This window comes from Trypanosoma cruzi, genomic scaffold (genome assembly GCF_000209065.1).
Source record: "Trypanosoma cruzi strain CL Brener 1047053517147 genomic scaffold, whole genome shotgun sequence".
NCBI classification, from domain to species: Eukaryota; Euglenozoa; class Kinetoplastea; order Trypanosomatida; family Trypanosomatidae; genus Trypanosoma; species Trypanosoma cruzi.
In genome coordinates, this window is record NW_001849487.1 from 15,048 (window position 1) to 34,412 (window position 19,365).

Consider the following 19,365-nt stretch of genomic DNA (forward strand, 5'->3'; position numbering starts at 1 on the left):
GTTGCGTCAACCCAGTAAGGTTCAAAATAAGCCAAAGAAAAAAAAAAAGGGATCATGCGTGTGTGTCTGTGCTTGGCACTCTACCCCTCCCCACTTCATGCATTTATTAAAAGTATTCATCCTCCCCGATGTCACATGCATTTTTTTTTGTATTTTTTGTTTTTGCTGTGGGATTATTCCCCTCGCCGTACAGCATCTTTCTTCTTTCGTATGGGCGCACTTATGGTGGCTGGCGTGCGGGCCATCAAATTCATTCCAGAAGACATGAGGGAAAAAGACATTGCCTCATCCCAGTTTTTTCATCGTTGACCTTCTCAATCGTTGTGCCAGGGACCCACCACAAAGGACGCCGGTGCGATTCTTCAAAGGGACAAAAGTCAACCATTCTGCAGTGCAGTGCTCCGGATTTAGGCCTGTACGGCACCGTGATGTGGTCGCTGCCGTGCTGCCAACGCATAGTGAAGTACCCCACAATCCCAGCGGCATTCCTGCAGGGGGCAAAGCGCCTGACCCGGAGACCGCGACGGTGGAAAATACATGCGGAAGTTGGCAACAATTGTATCACGGTCAATTGCCAGGCCTCTCGGACAGGGGAACCACACTCAGTCATCTCCAAACCACCCGTTCGTGTGGGCGGAGTGGGTGAGACACGGCCCGGGGTCCTCCAGGACAAAGCAAAAAGCCCAACTGGAGAGTGCTCCTCTGACAATACCGCCGGATGCCTCAGTGTGGCGCCAGTGTCAATTGCTCCGTATTGTCGGGGGAAGCCAGGAGCCAGCAATGATTCCCTCACGGGATTGTTGGCGCAGGGCTGACGGCATCGACCAGCCGCGTCTTGCTGGGACACGTGCTACCGTAAAGCGTGCGGGGCCACCAAACTTATTTTTAAAAATACAAGGAAAAAGAAAATGAAATAAAATAATTGAAAAAGAATAGTTAAGGAAATCAACAGGTATAGAATTACATTTTAAGATACACATGTTTATACATATATAGATAGATAGATAGATAGATATAGAAATTTTTTTATCTACGCTTTCATTTCCTTTCTTCAGTCTGGTTTAATGGTGTATTCCCGATGCGTACGCAACCGTCACCCCTGTACGTTGCCTTGGGGTTAATTGTTCAGTGGTATGTTATCCATAACATTATCATTATTGTTTTTCTCCGTTGGAGGAGGGGGAGGAGACACTCCGTCATTTTTTTTTTCGGGTCTGTATTTTTTGAAGATACATAAAAGAAGCATTTACGCACGTGCACAAGGGATACTTAGTAGAGGTACGTGCGATGATATGGATACCAGAGATAGAGACCGAATCACTCGTCTTTCTCCTTTTGCGAGGATGCACAAAATTGTATTTATATTTTGTAAAATATAACGTATTAATTATGGAACCCCTCAAAGAACCGTGTTTCTCTTCGCCAATTTGCTGGTGAATCGGCTTGGTGAGAGGGGCGTCTGGTACTCTTCCCCCACCTTTCATTCTCACGTTTTCAAGCCACCACCGACGGCCGCGGCTTCCGCCTTGTCGAGATCTTCGTGGGTCAGTGGACGTCGTGGGGCGCCCTGATACACTCGAAGGGCGATGAATGGTGACTCGAGTCCCGTAATGATTGTCTTGTCCTCGCGGACACCAGTGCCGCAGTAGACATCGCCAATCACCCAGCCGCCGAGTATGGCGTAGTAGCCATCCCTCTCGGGCAGGCGAAAAAGCTCTTGGTAGACCATGTCGCGGTCCGAAAAATTTCCATCCGATTTCGCGGCAATGTCACCAGACGCCTCTGTGACGGTGACATTTCGACCGACACGACCAACGATGGGCTTCTTCACGTAACCGGTGCGCTGCAGCTCAACCGTGAGTTCATAGCTGGCCCGCAGCAACGCTGGATGGTCTGGGTGCTTGTTGTAAATAATGGGCAGGATAGCCTTGTTGCTGGGAATAATTTTCCACATGGGCTCAAACACACGCAAGTCCCAGTTCGGCCCAAGAAGAATGTCACAAAGCCGAACCTCATCCTTTGGCGTTGGCCGCCAATCATTCCCGCGCTGCACCCGGGCCTTCTGATGATCCGCAATGGCAGTTTCCCACATCCATGTCTTCCACACCGTTGTGACGGCGACGCCATCGGAGTCCACAACGACGCCATTCTCATCAAAATGAAATTCATCGAAAAGAACGCAAAGTTTTGTCTCCAATCCTGCCGCAGAAGCGTGCTGCATAACATACAAGGCGGTGTAATACTCCTCATCATCCTTGTCGATAAGGAAGTGTACACGCCCGGTGACTTCTGCCATTTCCCATGCCAATTGCAGTCGTGAGGAAATCAAACTCCCACAGCTGTACGTCGTCCCGTCATCGAGACCAACCGATCTCGCCCATTTTTGTTGAATAACTCCGCACTCCAGCAGTGTTGAGGCACTATCAGCATTGTACTCAAAGCACTTAAATTGCTGCGTATCCTCATCAAAGGCAAAATCAAAGCGTCCCGTGATGGCATGCGGTTGTGTCTCCCATGAATGTCGGAGACGCGGCCAGTACTCCTCTGGAATACGAAAAACCCTTAGCTGTTCGTCACTTCCAATAACGAACTTGGTGGCCTCCAAAAACATTTGATGAAGTTGATTGCCGTATTTGGTGCAGTCCAAATAAAGTTCCCGGTTCATCTGATAGTAACTGGCTTTTTCCACTTTCGGATTCTTCACATCAATACCACAGACACTTGCGAAGTACGCCTCGGCTTCATTCGTGAGATCCAGCCAATCCTTTTCCCGCGAATTTGGTGTAAATGTCAGACGACGCAGCGTTGGCACTTCCCCCCGTTTGAAGTGAAGCGACTCGTGTAGAACCAGCGGCTCATTCGGGTTGCGATCGGGTGTCTCCGGAAACGTCACCCACCCGAGAGGCCTCAACACTTCATCCTCCAACGGATCCAAAATCGTCCAGACGCCCTTCTCGTGAATCAGCGGCAGCTCCGCCGCATAATTGGCATCCCACTTGTGAAACCGATGGTTTTGATCGGCAATGCGCACCCAGTTGTCCCCAACCTCCGTAATGGCAGCGACATGGCCCACTGGGCTATAATCGTCGGAAGGGTAAATAAGAAGCGAGTCGGCCACGGGTTTCGCCGCGGTACCATTACGAATCGCCACGCAACGAACATTTTGTCCCGTGCGCGCATCCGAAACCTCCTTTAAATTAAAAATGTGAACAGCCCATTCAACATCAGGAAGAACCAAAGACTTACGCTCAAACAACCATCGGCGCGCAAACTCCACGCACTGGTACTTGAACCCACAAAACAAATTTCCATCAATGCTTCGCTCCCCAGAAAAGTACGATTCATGCTTGTTACTGTACGCAGGAATACCGCCAGGGGCATAGCCTTGCACACAGCCAAATGGTACCGCCAAAGACTGTAGAGTTGGCATTTGTTGTCTTCTTCTTTTATAGGTTTGTCTTGTATTAAAATTTTTATCTCCCCTTCTTCTCCCTTTTCTTTTTCCCCCTCTTTTTTTTTTTTTTTTTAACAAAAAAAAAAGATTTTATTTTATTTTTATCGTAAAAATTATAATTTATTTCCGTTTTCACTTCCAAAATGGCAAAAAATGTCACAATTTCTCCCTGCCACACTGAGCGCTTTTTTGTTTTCTTTATTATTTCCCCTTTCGGTTACTTTTTTGTTGTTTCACCTCGCTTTTTGTTGTTGTTGTCGTTGTTGTTTCTTTTCGTTCGCCGCTTCTATTTGCGACTTTCCTTGATGTTTCCTAAAAATAATCCTCTTCCCTCCGTTGCTGATAAAAAACTCTGACCGACTGCTGCTCGGCGCTCGCGTTTGCCGACAGACAACAACAACAACAAAGAAAGGCGCCAGAGAAGCCACGCACAAACACACATGGAAAAAATATAATAATAATAATAATAATAAACAAGAAATCAACGAGGGTAACAGGCAAAGCCATAACTCGGCAGCAAAAAGGCAGAGACGCATTTGCGTTTTTTGTTTGTTTGTTTGTTTGATTCACGCGGCAGGCGGGCACGACTCCCCTCACAACTGATTGATGCCTGGACGCAACGAGGCATTCGCCGATGGATTACTGCTGCCGCCGGTTGTGTCATATCCCTCCTGCGCTGCCGTCGCCCGCTCCCCTTCGAGCATCTTCTTCAGCTCCCGCTCACGACCAAAGACGCGAATATCCGTGAGTACCTCCCGCGGTGTGATGGCACTCCCGTCCAACGCACGTTGCGTCCCACGCATCAAACTACGTCCCTCCGTCTCAATGGCCTCAACTAACTCGCGGCGTTTGCCGACCCAACCGTCCGCCTCCAGCAGTGTTCTTGGAGGAGGCAGACCAGGGTACAGCGCGGTGCGTCCAGGGTTGATCGTCGACTCCGGCGTCTCCCATGCGTCCTCCAGAAACACACGTTCAAAGTTTTCAAACAACGCTGGCGGAACATACACCTCGACGCGAAAGAGTGGGTTTAAAATGAGTGTCTCCTTTGCCTCATTGCTGATGCGGTGAAACCCCTTGATGAGGGCTTGCTGGCTTAGTTTGCCAATTTCATGACGCAAGTGTGCCCCGCATGTGTCACACGAGAGGGCGGGGACGCGGACAACGTCTGCCGGCCCGTCTGGGAGTTCCGCCGCCTCGTAAAGTACATTGCGATAACCACAAATCAACTCTACCTGCGCCTCTTCGCGTCTAAACCGCTCCAATTCCAGAAACGGATCAATACATAACGCCACTGCATACTCGGCGGTGCCATGACTCGTGCTCCTTTTGGTAAATGTTCCACGTAACAGTGAGGTGTCACCGTTTTGCCGCAGTTGCCGTTGGTTGCCTGAGAACAGTACGCGTCTACCCTCACGAAGAAGAAACGGTGGCGTCCCATACTTTTTTTCTTGAGAGTCTTCTTCAGAGCCATCTGACCACCCGTCGTAGTACGCCGGATGCGCCGCTGGGTAAGGCACCGGAGCATCCACATCGCCCAGTGAAAGCAGGTCGACCACGAGCACACGCCACGGCCTCGTCGTAGGCCCTGATGCGTTGCTGCGGGCAGACTCTGATGTCGTTGTCGGCAGTGCGTACAAGTCTCCCATCTCGAGAAGTGGCAGAACCCTCACACGACGCTCAAATGCTAACGATAAATCGTCACGGCCCCGAGGTTTGTTAAATGTCGTGCTGGCACGTCGCAGCCGCCGCACACGTGACTCATCCAAACCGGCGTAAAAAAAGCAGCGAGGCACCGTGACGGCATGGCAGCGCAGTGAACTTTTCCTAGCGCCTAACCGGCTCAGCATCGGCAGCAAGTTGGGCTTCCTGAGGAGTGGAAAGGGGAGGAAGAGGAGGAAGAGGATAGGGCGGCGCTATCAACAACATCAATGACAACAGCAGGGAGAACGCAGAAGCAAACAAACGCATGCGAAAACTAAAAGCAACAAAAAAGAAAAACAGCAGGCACTGTTTTCTGTCATCTTCGTGGCAAACAGAAAGTGAGGGGTATGAAAAGCAAAACAATAAAAGAAAAAAGGTCTGATCTCCCACGCATACATAAACGCAGCAGACGTCTTTTTCTGGTTCTGCTTTTTGTCTTGTTGTTTACCTGTTCCCCTCTCTCTCTCTCCTCCCTTTCCCTTCTCTCCTTCTGTGTGTTTTTGTGTGCAAATTTCTATTCCCCGTTCACCCCCTCATTGACGCTTCCTCCCCGCCCTCTCCCATCCTGCACGCCTTTCCCTCAGATCTCATCAACTTTGACCTGCCCACTTTGAAAGGAAATTGAGAGCGCCCTGAGGCATCCCCTGTTTTGTTGCGGGCCTCTGCGACGCCAATTCCTCAGGAACAAGCTCGTGCGTCAGCTGCAGCGTTGGGGTAGGAATGAGAGATGCAGCCGTTTGTTTGCCCCTTTTGCCTCGCGTCGGTTTGGGAGCAGGCGCCGCGGCCCCACTCGCCGCCTTTCTTCGGACTCCTTTTTTTGCAGAAGGCTGGACGGAATGCGGTTTGTCCACATCTTCGTCATCGTCGATCACCTCCACCTCATCTCGATGACGCTTGCCACCGCCGTTTCGAGAAGCAGCCACAACATGAAGTGCGGGACCAGCTGTCGTCTCCTGATCCTGTTTCACCGCGCTGGCGATCAGTGCGCTTAACGTCCCACGCTCCAGCCCCGTCTCTGGAAGCGCATCATCCTCCTCCTCTTCGCAAACTCCTTGTACCGTGCAGTCTGCGGCGTTAAGTGTGAGGGAGGCAGAGGCCGCTGGGGCTCCAAGCGGCACCCCTCCCTCGTCAAATGCGTCAACGATCATAAAGTCCGTACGTCCAAAGCCCGTCTGTGCCCCGTCTGCTTTTCCATGAGATTCCTGCAGTTGTCCTTTTTGTCCTTGCTCCGACGCATCACCCGCACGTGTGGCCTCCGCGTAACGTTTGTTCATGTCCTGTTTGTACCGAACCACCTCCGTGTAGATGCTGTCAGGCATCAAAATACCCTCTGCATCCCCCCTCCCCATGGCTTTCCAGACAGACTTCTGACACTTGTTCAGGAGCTCATTGATTCGCTCGTCAATGGCGTCACGTTCACCCTTCTCAGCAAAGGCGTAAACCGCGGCTGACACCTCCGGCTCGGAAAGTAACGTACAGGCATCCCGCGCATTCGCGTTAAACACCTCCGCAACCTTTGTGCGGATATCAGAGGTGTTAACCAACGGCACAGGTACAACCATCGTCCCATCTCCCCCTGGTACTGAAGGCAGTCTACGAATAACAGGTTTTGGCTTTAAAGGCCGCAGTAAATCACCAGGATTCACCACAACGTCCATGTACTGTTGTCCAAAGCGATTAATATTTGGTTGGGGAAAGTTCGTAGACTCCGGATCGGTAAAGTCCACAGAAAGCCGCATAAGTGGGAACTTAATGCTTGGGTGAAACGCGAGTACATCATCTGGGATACGGCTTATCTGCTCCTCTGCCTCTTCTATCATCTCCTCAATAACGCGGCGGAGGAAATCCTCCACGGCGTCCAACGTGCGTCCAGTGGGATTTTCTCGCCACAACTCCACTGTACGTCGTACCACTGGACGGACACTACGCAGTGGAAATGGCGTCAAGCGGTACGATCCTTCACGCACCTCCAACACACCGTACTGTTTTGGGTTACACTCCTGCCCGGAGAGCGACGTGAGAATAGTGCTACCAGGCTGAATGACATCAAATCCCTCAGAAGGTGTGGGAACCATTTGTTGCTCGTGCTCGTTGCCCCAGATAACAAGGTCCAGGCCAAATCCAGCCAACATGTTCTCAAAAATGCCGTTCTTCTCACCCGACCCACCACGAACCCCGCGGTTTTGGTGCAGCAAAAGAATTTTAAACCAAAGGCGTCCTTTTACCGGCTTGGGGTGCACAAAACGAAGTTTCTTCATACGAAAGCAGCGATGAAGCCGTTCATCGCGAACATTCCCAAGTCCATACAAGGCGACGTAGGTGTGACCCTTCTTGAGCAAAATAGGTTCCACAACAATGTCGTCCAATGAGAAGACCTGTCCAAAGTAGTTCACAAGACCATTTGCTGCCAAAATATCGATGGATGACGTTCCTCCAACGGGGTCGTCATGGTTCCCATGAATCATAAAAATCGGTATGGCGACATTGATGTTGGGATCCTGAAAATTAGCCAGTGGAACGGGGTGCGTTGGGAAGTTACGCTTGGGATCACTCAGCAGTGAAAATGCAATCGGTTTGTCCCCAAGCACATATGTCCGCAGCAGGGATGTGGTGCGAGCGAAGCAGCCAAGACTGGGCTTATTGTCATGAAAGAGGTCCCCACCGAGAAGAATGGCATCAACGTCGTGTTCAACGCGGGCGGCACGAAGACACTCCTCAAAGGTGGTGAAGCTGTCGTTTCCCCGGCGTGAATCCCGCTCTTGGAATCCAAGGTGGTTGTCTGTCGTGATGAGAAACTTAAACGTCGATGATGACGATGCGGCATTCCCCGCACTCGCCATATGGCCTGTTAGCAAATTCCCCACAAACCCACACACCCAAAAATAAAAATAAAAATAAAAAAGAATAATTAAATGCGGGCCGTTTCTCCTTGAAGAAAAACACAAGGTCTATCGATAAATATAATTATATACGTTCTCTGCCTGTTTGTGTGTGTGAGGACTCCACCCCCGTTCACCAGCCCGCAGAACACACCCCTCCTTCCTGCAGTCAAATCAAAAAAAAAAAAGGAAAAAAAAAAGAAAAAAAGGCATGCGGGCACATTTCCGTAGAGAAAGTCGCCGAGACAGCACCCGAATAAAAATAAATTCCCTCCGTGAGACCATCAAAAGGATAAAAAAACAAAGTTGGTGGATGTATGCCTGTTTGCTTGTAATGATGCCCCTGAAGTCTGCATGGAGCTCCCAATTCCAGTCCCTCTCACCTTCTCTCTCCCTCCCTGCACGTGTGCACGGATGGTGGCCAGCCATTCGCAAGAAATAAAACCCGCAATAAATCTCTTCTCTCCACGCACTGGTCACCAAAAGTCACGTTTATTTCTTATCTTTTCCGTTAGATCTTTTTGTTTGTTTGTTTCGTTTTTTCTCCACTACCGCCACCATAGACGCATCCCTCTTCTCATCCCACAGATACAACAAAACAAAAAAAAAAAAAAAGAAAGAGAGGGATGACACTACATTGCAACGCCGTACACCACACTGAGGTCAATATGCTTAGAGCTGTACCCACTTCGGCAGTGGTGTCTTCGTCTGATAATCCCTGACGGAGTCCTTCACCGCCTTCACCTTGCCGGTCTTCTTGTCCGTCTCCCACATGTGCGCGGGAAGCAAACCAACGGTGTTGCGATGCATCGCCACCTCCGGGCGGTTAAACTGTGGCATGGGATGATGAGCACGCACCTCCCAATACGTCCGAATCTTCTGCGCCTGTTTCCACGGCGTGACGCCGTCAACAAACTGGAATAAATCCCTCACCTCATTGTCAAAATGACGGATGTATCCATGCGGCCGCGCCTTATACCGCCAGTAACGATTCAGTGAAAAGAAGTAGCTCGTGCCAATATTGTCCTGTCGGATTTGCTCCGCAATGAGTGGTTGATCTGCCTCCTGCACGGCAATCCATTCCCACGGAGTGTAGCGGTGCATGTAACCAAGTCGAATATAATCCCGACGATGCGAAATACTCAGCGGACGGAAGTTATCCGCTCTGGAAACGTCAAACCGTGTCCACTGATCAATCTCCGTGATCTGCTTCGTGGTGCGATACTTGCCGGCAGCCACCTCGGAGGTGCGTGCCGCCTCATACTTGTCCAGAAAATGCTCCCCCTTCGATTTCTTTTCGTTAAAAGGATCTGAGACATCAATGTACCGCCGTAGACTTGCCGGACTGAACCGCCGTGACTCGTCGCCAACGGTGCGCTCGGGTCCATGATAGCGTCTTTGCCAAATCATGATATTCGCTAACGGCACCTCCTCCACGGAACCATCGGACTGAAATGCAACGCGCACCAGCCGCGGTTCAGGGTTAAAGAATGGCTGTCGGTCGTACGCAACAATTACCGCACGTTGTGGGGAACTAACAATACGTGATCCATTTGCATTCATGCCAACATGACGCCGCGCCCGAACGGGTAATCCTGCCCGCAAACCATCTGCGTGCGTCGCAGGCGACCAGCCTTCCTCGCCCGACGCGGTTTGTTCCTCCCAAATCACATCCTGCGTTTCAATGTAATTCCCGCGATTGTACGCATAGTCACCAATACCGTAGTTAAGTGCGTGATTGACGTTCCGTGGCAATAACTCCAGTTCATACCGTCCAAATGCCTCATCCGTCATATCCAACACCTCTCCTGACTCCAGCCGAACAGAAAGAGGCACCACAAAACGTTCTGAATCGGGTCTTAGTTTGTAGGCCTGTCCCTCCACCATGATGATGTGGCTGGTGTTTCCCTTGGCCGCAGCCAACTCCCTTTCAAACGCCTTCGCTGAGACAGTCAGGACGGCGGCGGTATCAGCGTGTTCAAGATCCACCACTGAGACCCCGTAGCCTTGTGCCACGACGTGGCCATATTGTTGCCGATCCGGTATCCAGCGACGCCGTCGCATGGCAGTGGCCCATTCACCAAGCTGCTTTGATGTTTGTTCCTTCACGTATTGCTCATACATTGCCCGCTCCTCCGCCGTAAAGTGGCGAAGAACCTCCGGTGGTTGCATGTACTGCACGACAGGCTCTGGTGCCTTCCCACTCACATTGCCCATAAACGCCCGACTAATACGGTTTTGAAATCCCTCCATAAGGAGAAGTCGGTTAAAATAACGACTACTCAACACGTTCTCTCGAGTGTCTGCCGTGCCCATCTCATCGGCAAGAGGAAACAGGTGTAAGTTGACAGAGGCGGAGGCCCCTACAACCGCCTCCACAACGGTGGGGGAAGGAAGCATGTATACGCCAAACCAACTGCGTAACGTTTCCCCGCTTACTTGCATCTCGTCATCGTTTGTGTGCAACTCTCTTTCATCAAACGGTGTGCGTTCGCAAATTTCATCTAACTTCTCACGTCGTGCATCCCGCTCTTGCGCCGTTTCATTCGCAACGGGCTCTAAGCCGTGGAGAAGAGCAATTCGACGTCGCTGTTGGTGGTGCGCGCGATATCGAGTAAAGAGTTCCCATTCAAGAAACTCCGGCCGCTGTTTCATGAGTGAAAATCCCTCCACATCGCGGTACATGCGGTTCAGCCGAAAATCACGAAAGCCAGGAAACGGCTTGAAGTAGTCCAGCGGCCGCTCCCCACGGGCATTGCGGTGGCGAAACACAAACTCATCAATGGTTTGCTGAATAGGAACACCAAAGTGCATCACACTGCGTTCTGTGAGATCCTGTTCACCCTTTGAAAGACGATCCTCACGACGCGCAATGTCAAACTTATTATTAAGAAGATGCGCGACGCCATGCGTGGTATCTTGTCGCATATATGGGTTCCAGTGCTCATCCGTCTGTGTCTTACGGTAAGCGTCAGAACGGAAAAACATGGCATCCATAATGCGTTCATCGTTTACATGCTTCTTTAGGGTGCGCTTGTCCGGTCCCCCGTCTTGCACCAAAGCACCTTGTCGGCCAAGACCAAATCGCTGCGCTCGTTCTTGTTCACGCTGCCACTCCGATGCCTCTCGACTAGTACGAATGGTGTCCACAACCTCCTGCGTTAGTTCCTCACCCGTGGTGGGATGATCACGGACGGTATTTCTCGCAAAGGCCTTCTGAGAGATGGCCTCAAAAGATGGCACGGTTGCCGTCGGATCTCGCAGGGTTCGCTGTGCCTCTTCCATAGTTGAGCTGGCGGTGTTAGGAGGCAACGACTGGGCCCCATACGGAGTTCCCTTTTGTTGTGCGAGAAACCGATCCATATCGTAGCCTTGAAAGGGAATGCGGGTAGCACGCTGCAGGACGGTAAAGTCATACTTCTCCTTTTCTCGTAAACCATGAACAATGCGAAGATTTTCCTCGATCCAATCGTTGTGTACCGTTTCGCTACGCATTCGATAGGTGTGCGCAAGTTCCTCGCGCCCCATGCCATCGGAAGTGGCGAGAGGTGACTGCTGATCCGCAATTTGAAACCGGTCCACCACCGCTTGTTGACGGAGTGCACTTCCGCTGGTGCTCGTGCTGTGGTGCACCTGAGTCGAGGGGAGAAGAGATTGATTTTCCACCACGATGTCGGCCACGTGGTGTTCGGCTGCGTAACGCCGTGCCAACTCATCACGCTCCGTGGCACTTTCCATCCCCCGTAGCAAAGCCCGCTGCTCTTGAAATGCCGCTTCCATTCGTGCAACGTCGTGGTCAAGCCAACTGCGACGATGTGTGGCCTCAGCGTACTCCATCGGACTCTGTGCGTGATGATACGATATGGCGCCGCCCTCAGCAAAATTGCGCGGTGCATACTGTGGACTGTAGCCACGGGCAGGGTCACGGTAGTAGTCCTTGTGTGCCTGTCCACCCAATGGGTCGGTCTCACCAAAGAGCTCCCGTTGCATTTGCGTCGCCCAGTCCGTCGAATTCAACGAAGACGATGTGTGCTCCCCCTCCGCGTGACTCGCCTGACGGGGCGTAGTGAAGCTGGAGGATCGCGCGTCCCTAATAAAAGTGTGCAGGCCGCCTTTTTGCCGCTGCACCGAGAAGAGCGTCACAGAAATCGAGGCCGCTTTTGTTGGGCGGGAGACAAAACAAAGCCGCCGTCGAATCATCGCGTTTTTTATTTTCTTTTTCTCCTTGCTTTTGTTGTTTTGTTTTTCTCCTCTTCTCCCGTTTCTTTTTTATCCTCTTTTTTTTTTTTTTTTTTTTTTTTTCGTTTCTGCTGCTGCCTCGGCCCGCCCCTCGTCCCACGGCGACCCCGAGAATCCCCGCACCGACAACCCGAGCCCTAAACCCGCACGCAGGAAGAAACTCCACAAAAAAAAAAAAGGGAATGTGTGAATATGTAACCAAAAAAAAAAAAAAAGCAATAATAATAATAATAATAATAATAAATAAAAATCAATTCGCACAATCACAACGGCTTCCCACTTGTACCGCCGTTCCTCCGCAGCATGCATGTCCCCAGCCACCCACATGCGTCTTTGGGTTTTGCTCCTTTCCCCTGTTTCCTCTTCGTGTTGTTTCCATTGCCACCGTAACTCTCTGCACGTGTATAATCACCGATATATTCCCTCCAAGAAGAATCAAAATGGAAAAAAACGCAAATAAACACACAGAGAGAAAAAAAGAAAGAGAGAAAGACACACGCATATATTCCTGGCTTAACTCGTTTTATTATATTATTGTTACAACACACTCGCCGCCTGGCGCACCAATTCTTGTTCTTGCGCAGCGCGTGCCAGCATGAATTGCGCCACCCGCTTCTTTGCATCCCGGCTGCACTTTAGAAATCCTATAAAGTTTGCTCCGCCCAGCACGGCCCCAATGAGAGCCATCGGCAGCCTGGAGGACATCACGTTGAAGAGTGCAAGGAGTAACCACACGCCAAAGTTCCCGCCAGTGGTGATCCAGAAAAGCCACTTGTCAAAGGCGTTGACACGAGTATCCGCGTCAGGGGCACTTTCAAATACCCATTGCGACGATCCGTCCTCTTTCACATCGTTCCACCAGCGCAGGCGGACAAGCATGCGTCCGCTCACATTTTTTGTCATCCAAAAATCCGCCGCCAAGAAGAGGATGGTGACAACAAAGATGGTGACGTAGCTGGAGCTAAACAAACTGCCCAAAATAAACGTTAAAATTGCCCCCGCCTTAAAGGCAACATGAAAAAAGGCGACAAATGGGTGCACGCCCTTGTATATACGATCATCGCTCTGTTGCCCTGCTTGCTGCAGAAAGACTCCATTCGAATCAAATGCCGGTGGCAACGGCGGTGCGCTTTCACCTGTGACAATATACGGCGCCGGGGTGTACTGGGACGACGGTGGCGGTGGCGGTGGCTGCTGTGCGGATGGTTGAGAAGGGGAAAAAGAGTCAAAATCAAACTTGGGCTTGTTTGGCTCCAACATTTAATACCTCCCTTTTCTTTTTTTTTTTTTTTTTTTTCTTCTTCTTCTACCTCACACCGCTTATAAATATTGTCCTGGCGTATATGCGATATGTCAACGTGGCACCTGCGTCCTTCTTCCGCTTGTGGCGCTCAACCCACACACACGCAGTAACACCACCACGTGTATATATATGTATATATATGTCTACCCCTTTTTCTCTTCCCTTCGCCTTTCCCTGCAGCTGACGTGTTGTGTTCCCTCCTCCCCGCCGCCGCTGCTCCAATCCTCAATAACCCTCAGAGTAGAAGCCAAAAGTCAATAACAACTTCCCATGCACCGCACAACACATCGAGAAAGAAAGAAGAGGACAAGAAAAAAAAAAAAAAAAAGGCAGTGATGAAATCTCCCCCACAGAGTCAACGGCAAGAAAAACAAAAAAAGAAGAGCTCAAGCCACACAAACGCACAACCGACAGAAAAAGAGAGGGGGAATTAAAGAGAGGGAAGAGGAAGGAGCACACACACACACACATACACGTAGACTGGGATGTGGACAGAAAAAAGGCCCCCTCACCGCTTTTCCTCCCCCGGTCGTCATAGCGGCTTCCAGAAGCCTAAGCGGATAAGACACAACAAAAACACGCAGGATACAAACAACAAAGAGAGAGAGACAGAAAAGGAAGAGACGGTGAGTGTGGAGGGAATTAAAGAGACGGCCTTAAAACTTTTTCATGTCGGGGACGCTTTTGGCCGCCGTCCATCATCGCCGTGCTGACAAATTCCGCGTAATCGCCCATCTCCTCCTTCTCTCCATTTTCATCCACAACACACAACTGCGGCTGACGCTGCCGCCCCTTCTCGCCATTACATTTTGTCTCCCTCGTCACGCACATACCCTTGCAGCTGTCATTGTTATCCGTTGCACTCACGGGAGCGAATTTCTGTTGACGTGCGGCACGCCACTGACAGTGTCCCGGCCCAAACAAGACAACAGTGTCTTCATCAGCATCCAACGCGTCCAGGGCAGACTGCATTGTCCTGTCGGAGCGCACATCGTAAATAAAAACGGGTCCATCGCAGATGGGGCAGTTCCACGTGCTGCTGCGAAGGGACGACTCCAGGTATGTCACAACGTCAAAGCAGGCCAGGTGGACGCAGTGTTTTCCTTTTCCCGCAACCCGTATTCGCTGGTAACTCAGCGGGCAGCGCAGCGTCACAATCGCCTCGCCATCATTCATGAGACCCTCCTCCTCGTCATCATCATCCACCACAATCGTCGCTCCAAGCGACGCCGATGATGACGCCTTCTTGTTATCGCCCCGTCTCTTAGATTCATTGTTATTAAAATTGGATTTCTTATCCCCACAATCCATGTCATCCACCCATCCGCTGTCAACATCCACATCGGAGCCGTTCCCGCCTTCACTGCCATCATCTTCCGGAGATGACAAGGAAGAAAAAGAAGAAGACAAATTCGACCAACTGCACGTTGACTCCGAACGCTGCAGCCTTGCGACAACACCCGTCACTAATGTGCATATGTCATTCACCCCGCACCACGACAACAAGAACGTCGCTGCCCACTTTGCTTTACTTGTGACCACAAGTTTAAGCGGCGCCCCTGTATCAATACAGCCATCCTCTCTTAGCCGAAGGTATGGTGAAAGTGGCAGCCCTGCAAGCGTGCGATGGCTCGCACTACGTGTCGGACAGCGTGGGAACTCATCCGTCACGTACGTTTGATTCACCATCACGGTACATTCATGTGACGTGGCCGGGGGCCATCCAATAGGCCGCGTGGGCTCTCCCAGTTGACATGGAAACAAGACAAGTTCCATGCGTTCATCTGACGTAGACGGTGGGTAAAGAAGCGATTTTGGTGGCAGAGGACCAATACAATGCAGCACCACACTGCTATGCGACCCTTCTAGAAGGTCAAACCGCCGCAGTACTGCATGAATGGGATAACGCGGTGACTGGATCGAGCGGGGTATCAATGTCGGTACAACTGCCATTTCCCGTACAGATCACCCACAGCCACAGCCCCGTCGCCCGCCTTCTCTTGGCATTGGCAGATGAACACATAAAAGCAATAAAAGAAAAAAAATGCAAAAATGGTTGTAAGGGTGCAAAGAAGAAAAATACATAAAAAAAAGTAAAAGCAGCCGCCAATAACACCCAAGACAACAAAAACAAATATATACGGGATGGGTCAAACAGTAAGAGGGCGGTTCACCCACCGTCACCACGACTTGTGCACGCAGACAACAAATTGCAACAAAAAATGGGGTCATGCTTCCCTCCAATTGTGTGGTCTGGAAAACCGCGGCCACCCCTCCCGTCATTGAAGATAAACCACCCTCATTCCAGCTGCCGCCGCCAATTATCCCCCTCATTTCTTGTTTATTTATTCTTCTTTTTCTTTTTCTTTTTTTTTTTTCTGTTTTGTTTTGTTTATTTGTTGTTACTGTTTTTGCGTGCCTGCTTTTTTTTCCCCCTCTCTTTCTCGCTTTCTTTCTTTAACACTTCTCCATGCCCGCCCCGTACTCTGTGAAAAAACCATATAGGAAGAAAAAGGCGGTTGTAAATAACCAAATCCGTAGGTGAGTGAGGAAGTGGCAAAAAGAAGATGTTGACATGACACACAGAAACCTCGGCAACTCATAAACGCGTTAGATGCACAAATGCCTCCCACCCTGTCCGTAAGTACATTTTATTTTTTTTTTTCTTTTATTTTTTTTTTTTTGTGTGTGTGTGCATCAGAGGGACTTGTACGCATGTGTGCGGAGGTGAGTCTTTTCTCCGTGCGATGAACGTGACAACGCAGCGGGCCATCGAGCCATTCAAACAAAAAGGGGTAAAAATGTCAAAAAAAAAAAAGAGAAAGAGAGAAGGAAAGAGAAACGCACTCCGCCCCTCTCCCTCCCCTCCTATCGCTCCGGACTAATGTTTTTCCTTCTGTCGCTGCACGAGGTACACCATGCCGCAGTACAACATCTCAAGGGCCTCCTGCTCGCAATTGCGCCCTCGTACACGTCGGCATTGATTCAGCACCCGCATCTCATCTTTACAGACGGGTGCATTTGCCGCCGCCTTAAAAACCGCCGCATGTTTCTTTTCATCCTCCAGGCACCGCCTTGCTACGTCTTGATAAGGCTGACACCTCTTTATGCCGCGGCGCTGTAGGCTCTGGTTAACCCAACTATTATCCGTTTGTTGCGGCACGTAGTTTTGAATGCATGCGTCAAGGTCGCTTGTCTCACCGGAGCAAAAGCGATCCGTCATCAGCTTCGTTAGAAGAATCTGCAGATTCTCATTCGTAACCTCCGTCATGTTCTCCTGGGAAATAATTCCTCTGACTGAAAATAAGAAGTGGAAAGAGAAAGAGGAGAAATGATGGCTACCAACAAGTGTCCATCAGAAGAAGGAACCGCCAAAAGAAAGGGAGAAAAACAACAAAAGAAAGGGGAACTTACTCCCCATCCTTCACAACAAAAATGACGCAGCAGACGGTGAATAATGGAGGGCATCCACACATACACATACACACACACCCTCTCTCTCACATGAGGTCGTGAAGCCCCTCCGCGGTCATGATGTCGTCAGGAATGGCCCCCATCCCGGCTGTCGACTCCTGCCCCACCTGCTGCTCTCGCTGCTCCTCGTCTCGCGAATTCCGCGTGTCGCATGTAATAAGGGCAGCCTCCATCGCATGCGCCAGCTCGCGGGTGACATGACTCCACTCTGGCAATTCCCTCACCCACGCCACCCACGTCATGCATGACTCATCCCGAGGATGTTGAGGCCTCTGTAGCGCCTCCCTCAGTGGTGAGGCGAGCCAGTGGTCGTGCGAGACGCCAAAATGAACAAGGAAGTGATCAAAGTCCATCACAAGCGAGGTCACGGCGTGCCAATCGCCCCGTTGCTCAAGAGCACGAAAAACCGCTGTGAAAACGCTGGAGGTACCTATGATGAGTTGTCCTTCCTTCTTTTGCAAGCGGCGGAAGACATCCAACGCCTGTCCCCACCGCCCGTCGCGCAGAAGTGTCTCCATCAATGCAGCGCTTGTTGCCGCTGTTTCCTTCACACCGTAGTGAGGCAAGTTGTTAGAGTACACATCAAGCGCATGTTGCCAGTCACTTACCGAAATGTACGCGTTCCAGAGACGCGTGTCCCGCATGTGTTTCTCGGCGTTTTTGGTGCGACTGGGATCCGTGATGATGTCAACAACACCCTGCACCTCCGCCAGGGATGCACCCATACGATGCATCGCTCGCAGCATCTCCCCCCACGCAATGGAAGGAAGATACATCCGCTTAGATCCATGTGGTTGAAAGCGCTGTGTGAGCTCAAGAACACTCTGCCATGTCGCATTACCACCTGGCTGAAGGACACTAAACAACGGGGCGGCAGCAACAGGCAACAGAATAAATGTGGATGAACTTGCCAGCCCGGCAACGGTGTTGAATGACGGGCCGGAGCCAATTGCCCGAGTCCCTGCCTGATGGTGACATCGGATAGTCTCGCAGAGGACTGCAACCAGAGCCGAGGTGGCAGCTTCAATCCCCGTCATACGACCATCTTCTCCTACTCGTCGTCGTTGCCCCTGTAAACACGGCAGGAAGAGGTCGTGGTATAGTTGAAACGCCAGTTCCCAACTCTGCATGGCGGCGGACTGAAGAAGCATTGCCATCAGTCGCTGCCTCATGCCAAAATCCTCCCCGCACACAGATTTTAAGCAAGATTCCATGCGATTCGAAAAGGCATTTAGTCGCACCTTCGACCACCGCTCATGCTCCTCTGCGTGGAGAAGCCGCAGCAGCCGTTGGACGCTCTCGAGACGTGTGGGCGCGTTGCGTTGGAGGGCCTCGGGCGAAAACGCGGGTGGTGTCATCGCCCCCCGCAGAATACAATGGAGGTTGCGGTCCATCGACATGCAAACACGCTCCAACGCAGGATTTCCCTCACGCCATGAGCCAAATGCAACCCCATCAGCCGCCGCCCCGCCCGGCAGCACATCGTTATGTGATCCCACGACGACGGATGGGCGGGCGGCATTCACAACGGCCATTAAGGACTGCTCTTCGGCAGCGCCTTCTTTTAAGATTTGCTCGTGTGTCATTCTGGCGCTCTGTGCCTCAACAAAGGCATTGATGTATTGAGCCTTATTGTAGGGGTTTGTGCCCTCTGCAGCCTTTTTGGCCTGCGCCCTGGCAACACGCCTGCGCTCCACGTGTTTCATTGTTCGCAAGACACTCCCAACGTTCGTATCGTCAAGAACGCGCCCCAACAGAAACCCTCCTCGTTGCAGCATTCATTCACCACCACAAGCACCACCACTCCGTTCTTCCCTCTCTGGTGGAATGCTTACTCCGGCGTGCAGACAAAAAAAAAAAAAAAAAGGGATGCAGACGGTTTGCAGGACATAACGGCAGCAATCACAAAAAGGGGGAAAAAAAAAAAAATACAACAACACGTGTGAAATGACATATTCCCAATTGGCGCGCACGCACTTAAGAAAAAAAAAAAAGAAAGAAATAACACACGCAAAAGGAAGGAAAACAAAACAAAAAAAAGGGAATAATAACAATAATAATAAAAAGGAGACAGTCGGTGCGTGGATTATCTTTCTTTCCTCGTTTGTTTCCCTGAACGCAAGCCAATCCAACATAACCCCGAAATAATAATAAAAAAAAAGACTCACAAGAGAAACACAATAAAATAGAAAGCACGCACCGTTTGTCTTTTGTTTGTTTGTTTTTCTGTTTCCTGCATTCTTTGTTGATTTATTTTCACCTTATTTTCTTCTCGTCTCGCCGCATCGAGACGCCTAAAAAAAAAAAAAAAAAGA

General features: G+C 50.7%; 8 protein-coding genes across 8 annotated transcripts, besides 22 other annotated features; all 8 read right to left on the reverse strand.

The window, feature by feature from the left end:
* Positions 1 to 19,318: part of a sequence feature (heterozygous, Esmeraldo-like haplotype) that runs on past the window's edge.
* Positions 985 to 1,015: a microsatellite.
* Positions 1,487 to 3,430, reverse strand: Tc00.1047053509099.50 (trypanothione synthetase, putative; the record flags this gene model as incomplete). Its single annotated transcript, XM_810983.1, has 1 exon — positions 1,487 to 3,430. The coding sequence occupies one exon, from the start codon at positions 3,428 to 3,430 to the stop codon at positions 1,487 to 1,489; it is 1,944 nt and encodes a 647-aa protein (XP_816076.1).
* Positions 3,479 to 3,527: a repeat region.
* Positions 3,531 to 3,580: a sequence feature (AT_rich).
* Positions 3,700 to 3,722: a microsatellite.
* Positions 3,906 to 3,927: a microsatellite.
* Positions 3,999 to 4,018: a microsatellite.
* On the reverse strand, positions 4,048 to 5,301 carry Tc00.1047053509099.59 (hypothetical protein, conserved; the record flags this gene model as incomplete). Its single annotated transcript, XM_810994.1, has 1 exon — positions 4,048 to 5,301. One exon carries the CDS (start codon positions 5,299 to 5,301, stop codon positions 4,048 to 4,050), a length of 1,254 nt encoding a protein of 417 aa, XP_816087.1.
* Positions 5,323 to 5,357: a sequence feature (GA-rich).
* Tc00.1047053509099.70 (endo/exonuclease Mre11, putative) lies at positions 5,746 to 7,995 on the reverse strand (the record flags this gene model as incomplete). Its single annotated transcript, XM_810984.1, has 1 exon — positions 5,746 to 7,995. The coding sequence occupies one exon, from the start codon at positions 7,993 to 7,995 to the stop codon at positions 5,746 to 5,748; it is 2,250 nt and encodes a 749-aa protein (XP_816077.1).
* Positions 8,034 to 8,056: a microsatellite.
* Positions 8,211 to 8,242: a microsatellite.
* Positions 8,707 to 12,234, reverse strand: Tc00.1047053509099.80 (hypothetical protein, conserved; the record flags this gene model as incomplete). The annotated part of the gene is made up of 1 exon (XM_810985.1): positions 8,707 to 12,234. One exon carries the CDS (start codon positions 12,232 to 12,234, stop codon positions 8,707 to 8,709), a length of 3,528 nt encoding a protein of 1,175 aa, XP_816078.1.
* Positions 12,239 to 12,336: a sequence feature (T-rich).
* Positions 12,491 to 12,516: a microsatellite.
* Positions 12,740 to 12,766: a microsatellite.
* Positions 12,811 to 13,533, reverse strand: Tc00.1047053509099.89 (hypothetical protein, conserved; the record flags this gene model as incomplete). The annotated part of the gene is made up of 1 exon (XM_810995.1): positions 12,811 to 13,533. One exon carries the CDS (start codon positions 13,531 to 13,533, stop codon positions 12,811 to 12,813), a length of 723 nt encoding a protein of 240 aa, XP_816088.1.
* Positions 13,546 to 13,579: a microsatellite.
* Positions 13,867 to 13,904: a sequence feature (A-rich).
* On the reverse strand, positions 14,219 to 15,529 carry Tc00.1047053509099.100 (hypothetical protein, conserved; the record flags this gene model as incomplete). The annotated part of the gene is made up of 1 exon (XM_810986.1): positions 14,219 to 15,529. One exon carries the CDS (start codon positions 15,527 to 15,529, stop codon positions 14,219 to 14,221), a length of 1,311 nt encoding a protein of 436 aa, XP_816079.1.
* Positions 15,910 to 15,974: a sequence feature (T-rich).
* Positions 16,226 to 16,260: a microsatellite.
* Positions 16,458 to 16,847, reverse strand: Tc00.1047053509099.110 (hypothetical protein, conserved; the record flags this gene model as incomplete). Its single annotated transcript, XM_810987.1, has 1 exon — positions 16,458 to 16,847. One exon carries the CDS (start codon positions 16,845 to 16,847, stop codon positions 16,458 to 16,460), a length of 390 nt encoding a protein of 129 aa, XP_816080.1.
* Tc00.1047053509099.120 (hypothetical protein, conserved) lies at positions 17,077 to 18,828 on the reverse strand (the record flags this gene model as incomplete). The annotated part of the gene is made up of 1 exon (XM_810988.1): positions 17,077 to 18,828. One exon carries the CDS (start codon positions 18,826 to 18,828, stop codon positions 17,077 to 17,079), a length of 1,752 nt encoding a protein of 583 aa, XP_816081.1.
* Positions 19,030 to 19,116: a sequence feature (A-rich).
* Positions 19,252 to 19,306: a microsatellite.
* Positions 19,319 to 19,329: a sequence feature (areas merged during assembly that could not be assigned to a particular haplotype. This can correspond to areas where the two haplotypes were merged or to regions with more than two copies in the genome that were merged during assembly.).
* Positions 19,330 to 19,365: part of a sequence feature (haploid, Esmeraldo-like haplotype) that runs on past the window's edge.
* Positions 19,347 to 19,365: part of a sequence feature (A-rich) that runs on past the window's edge.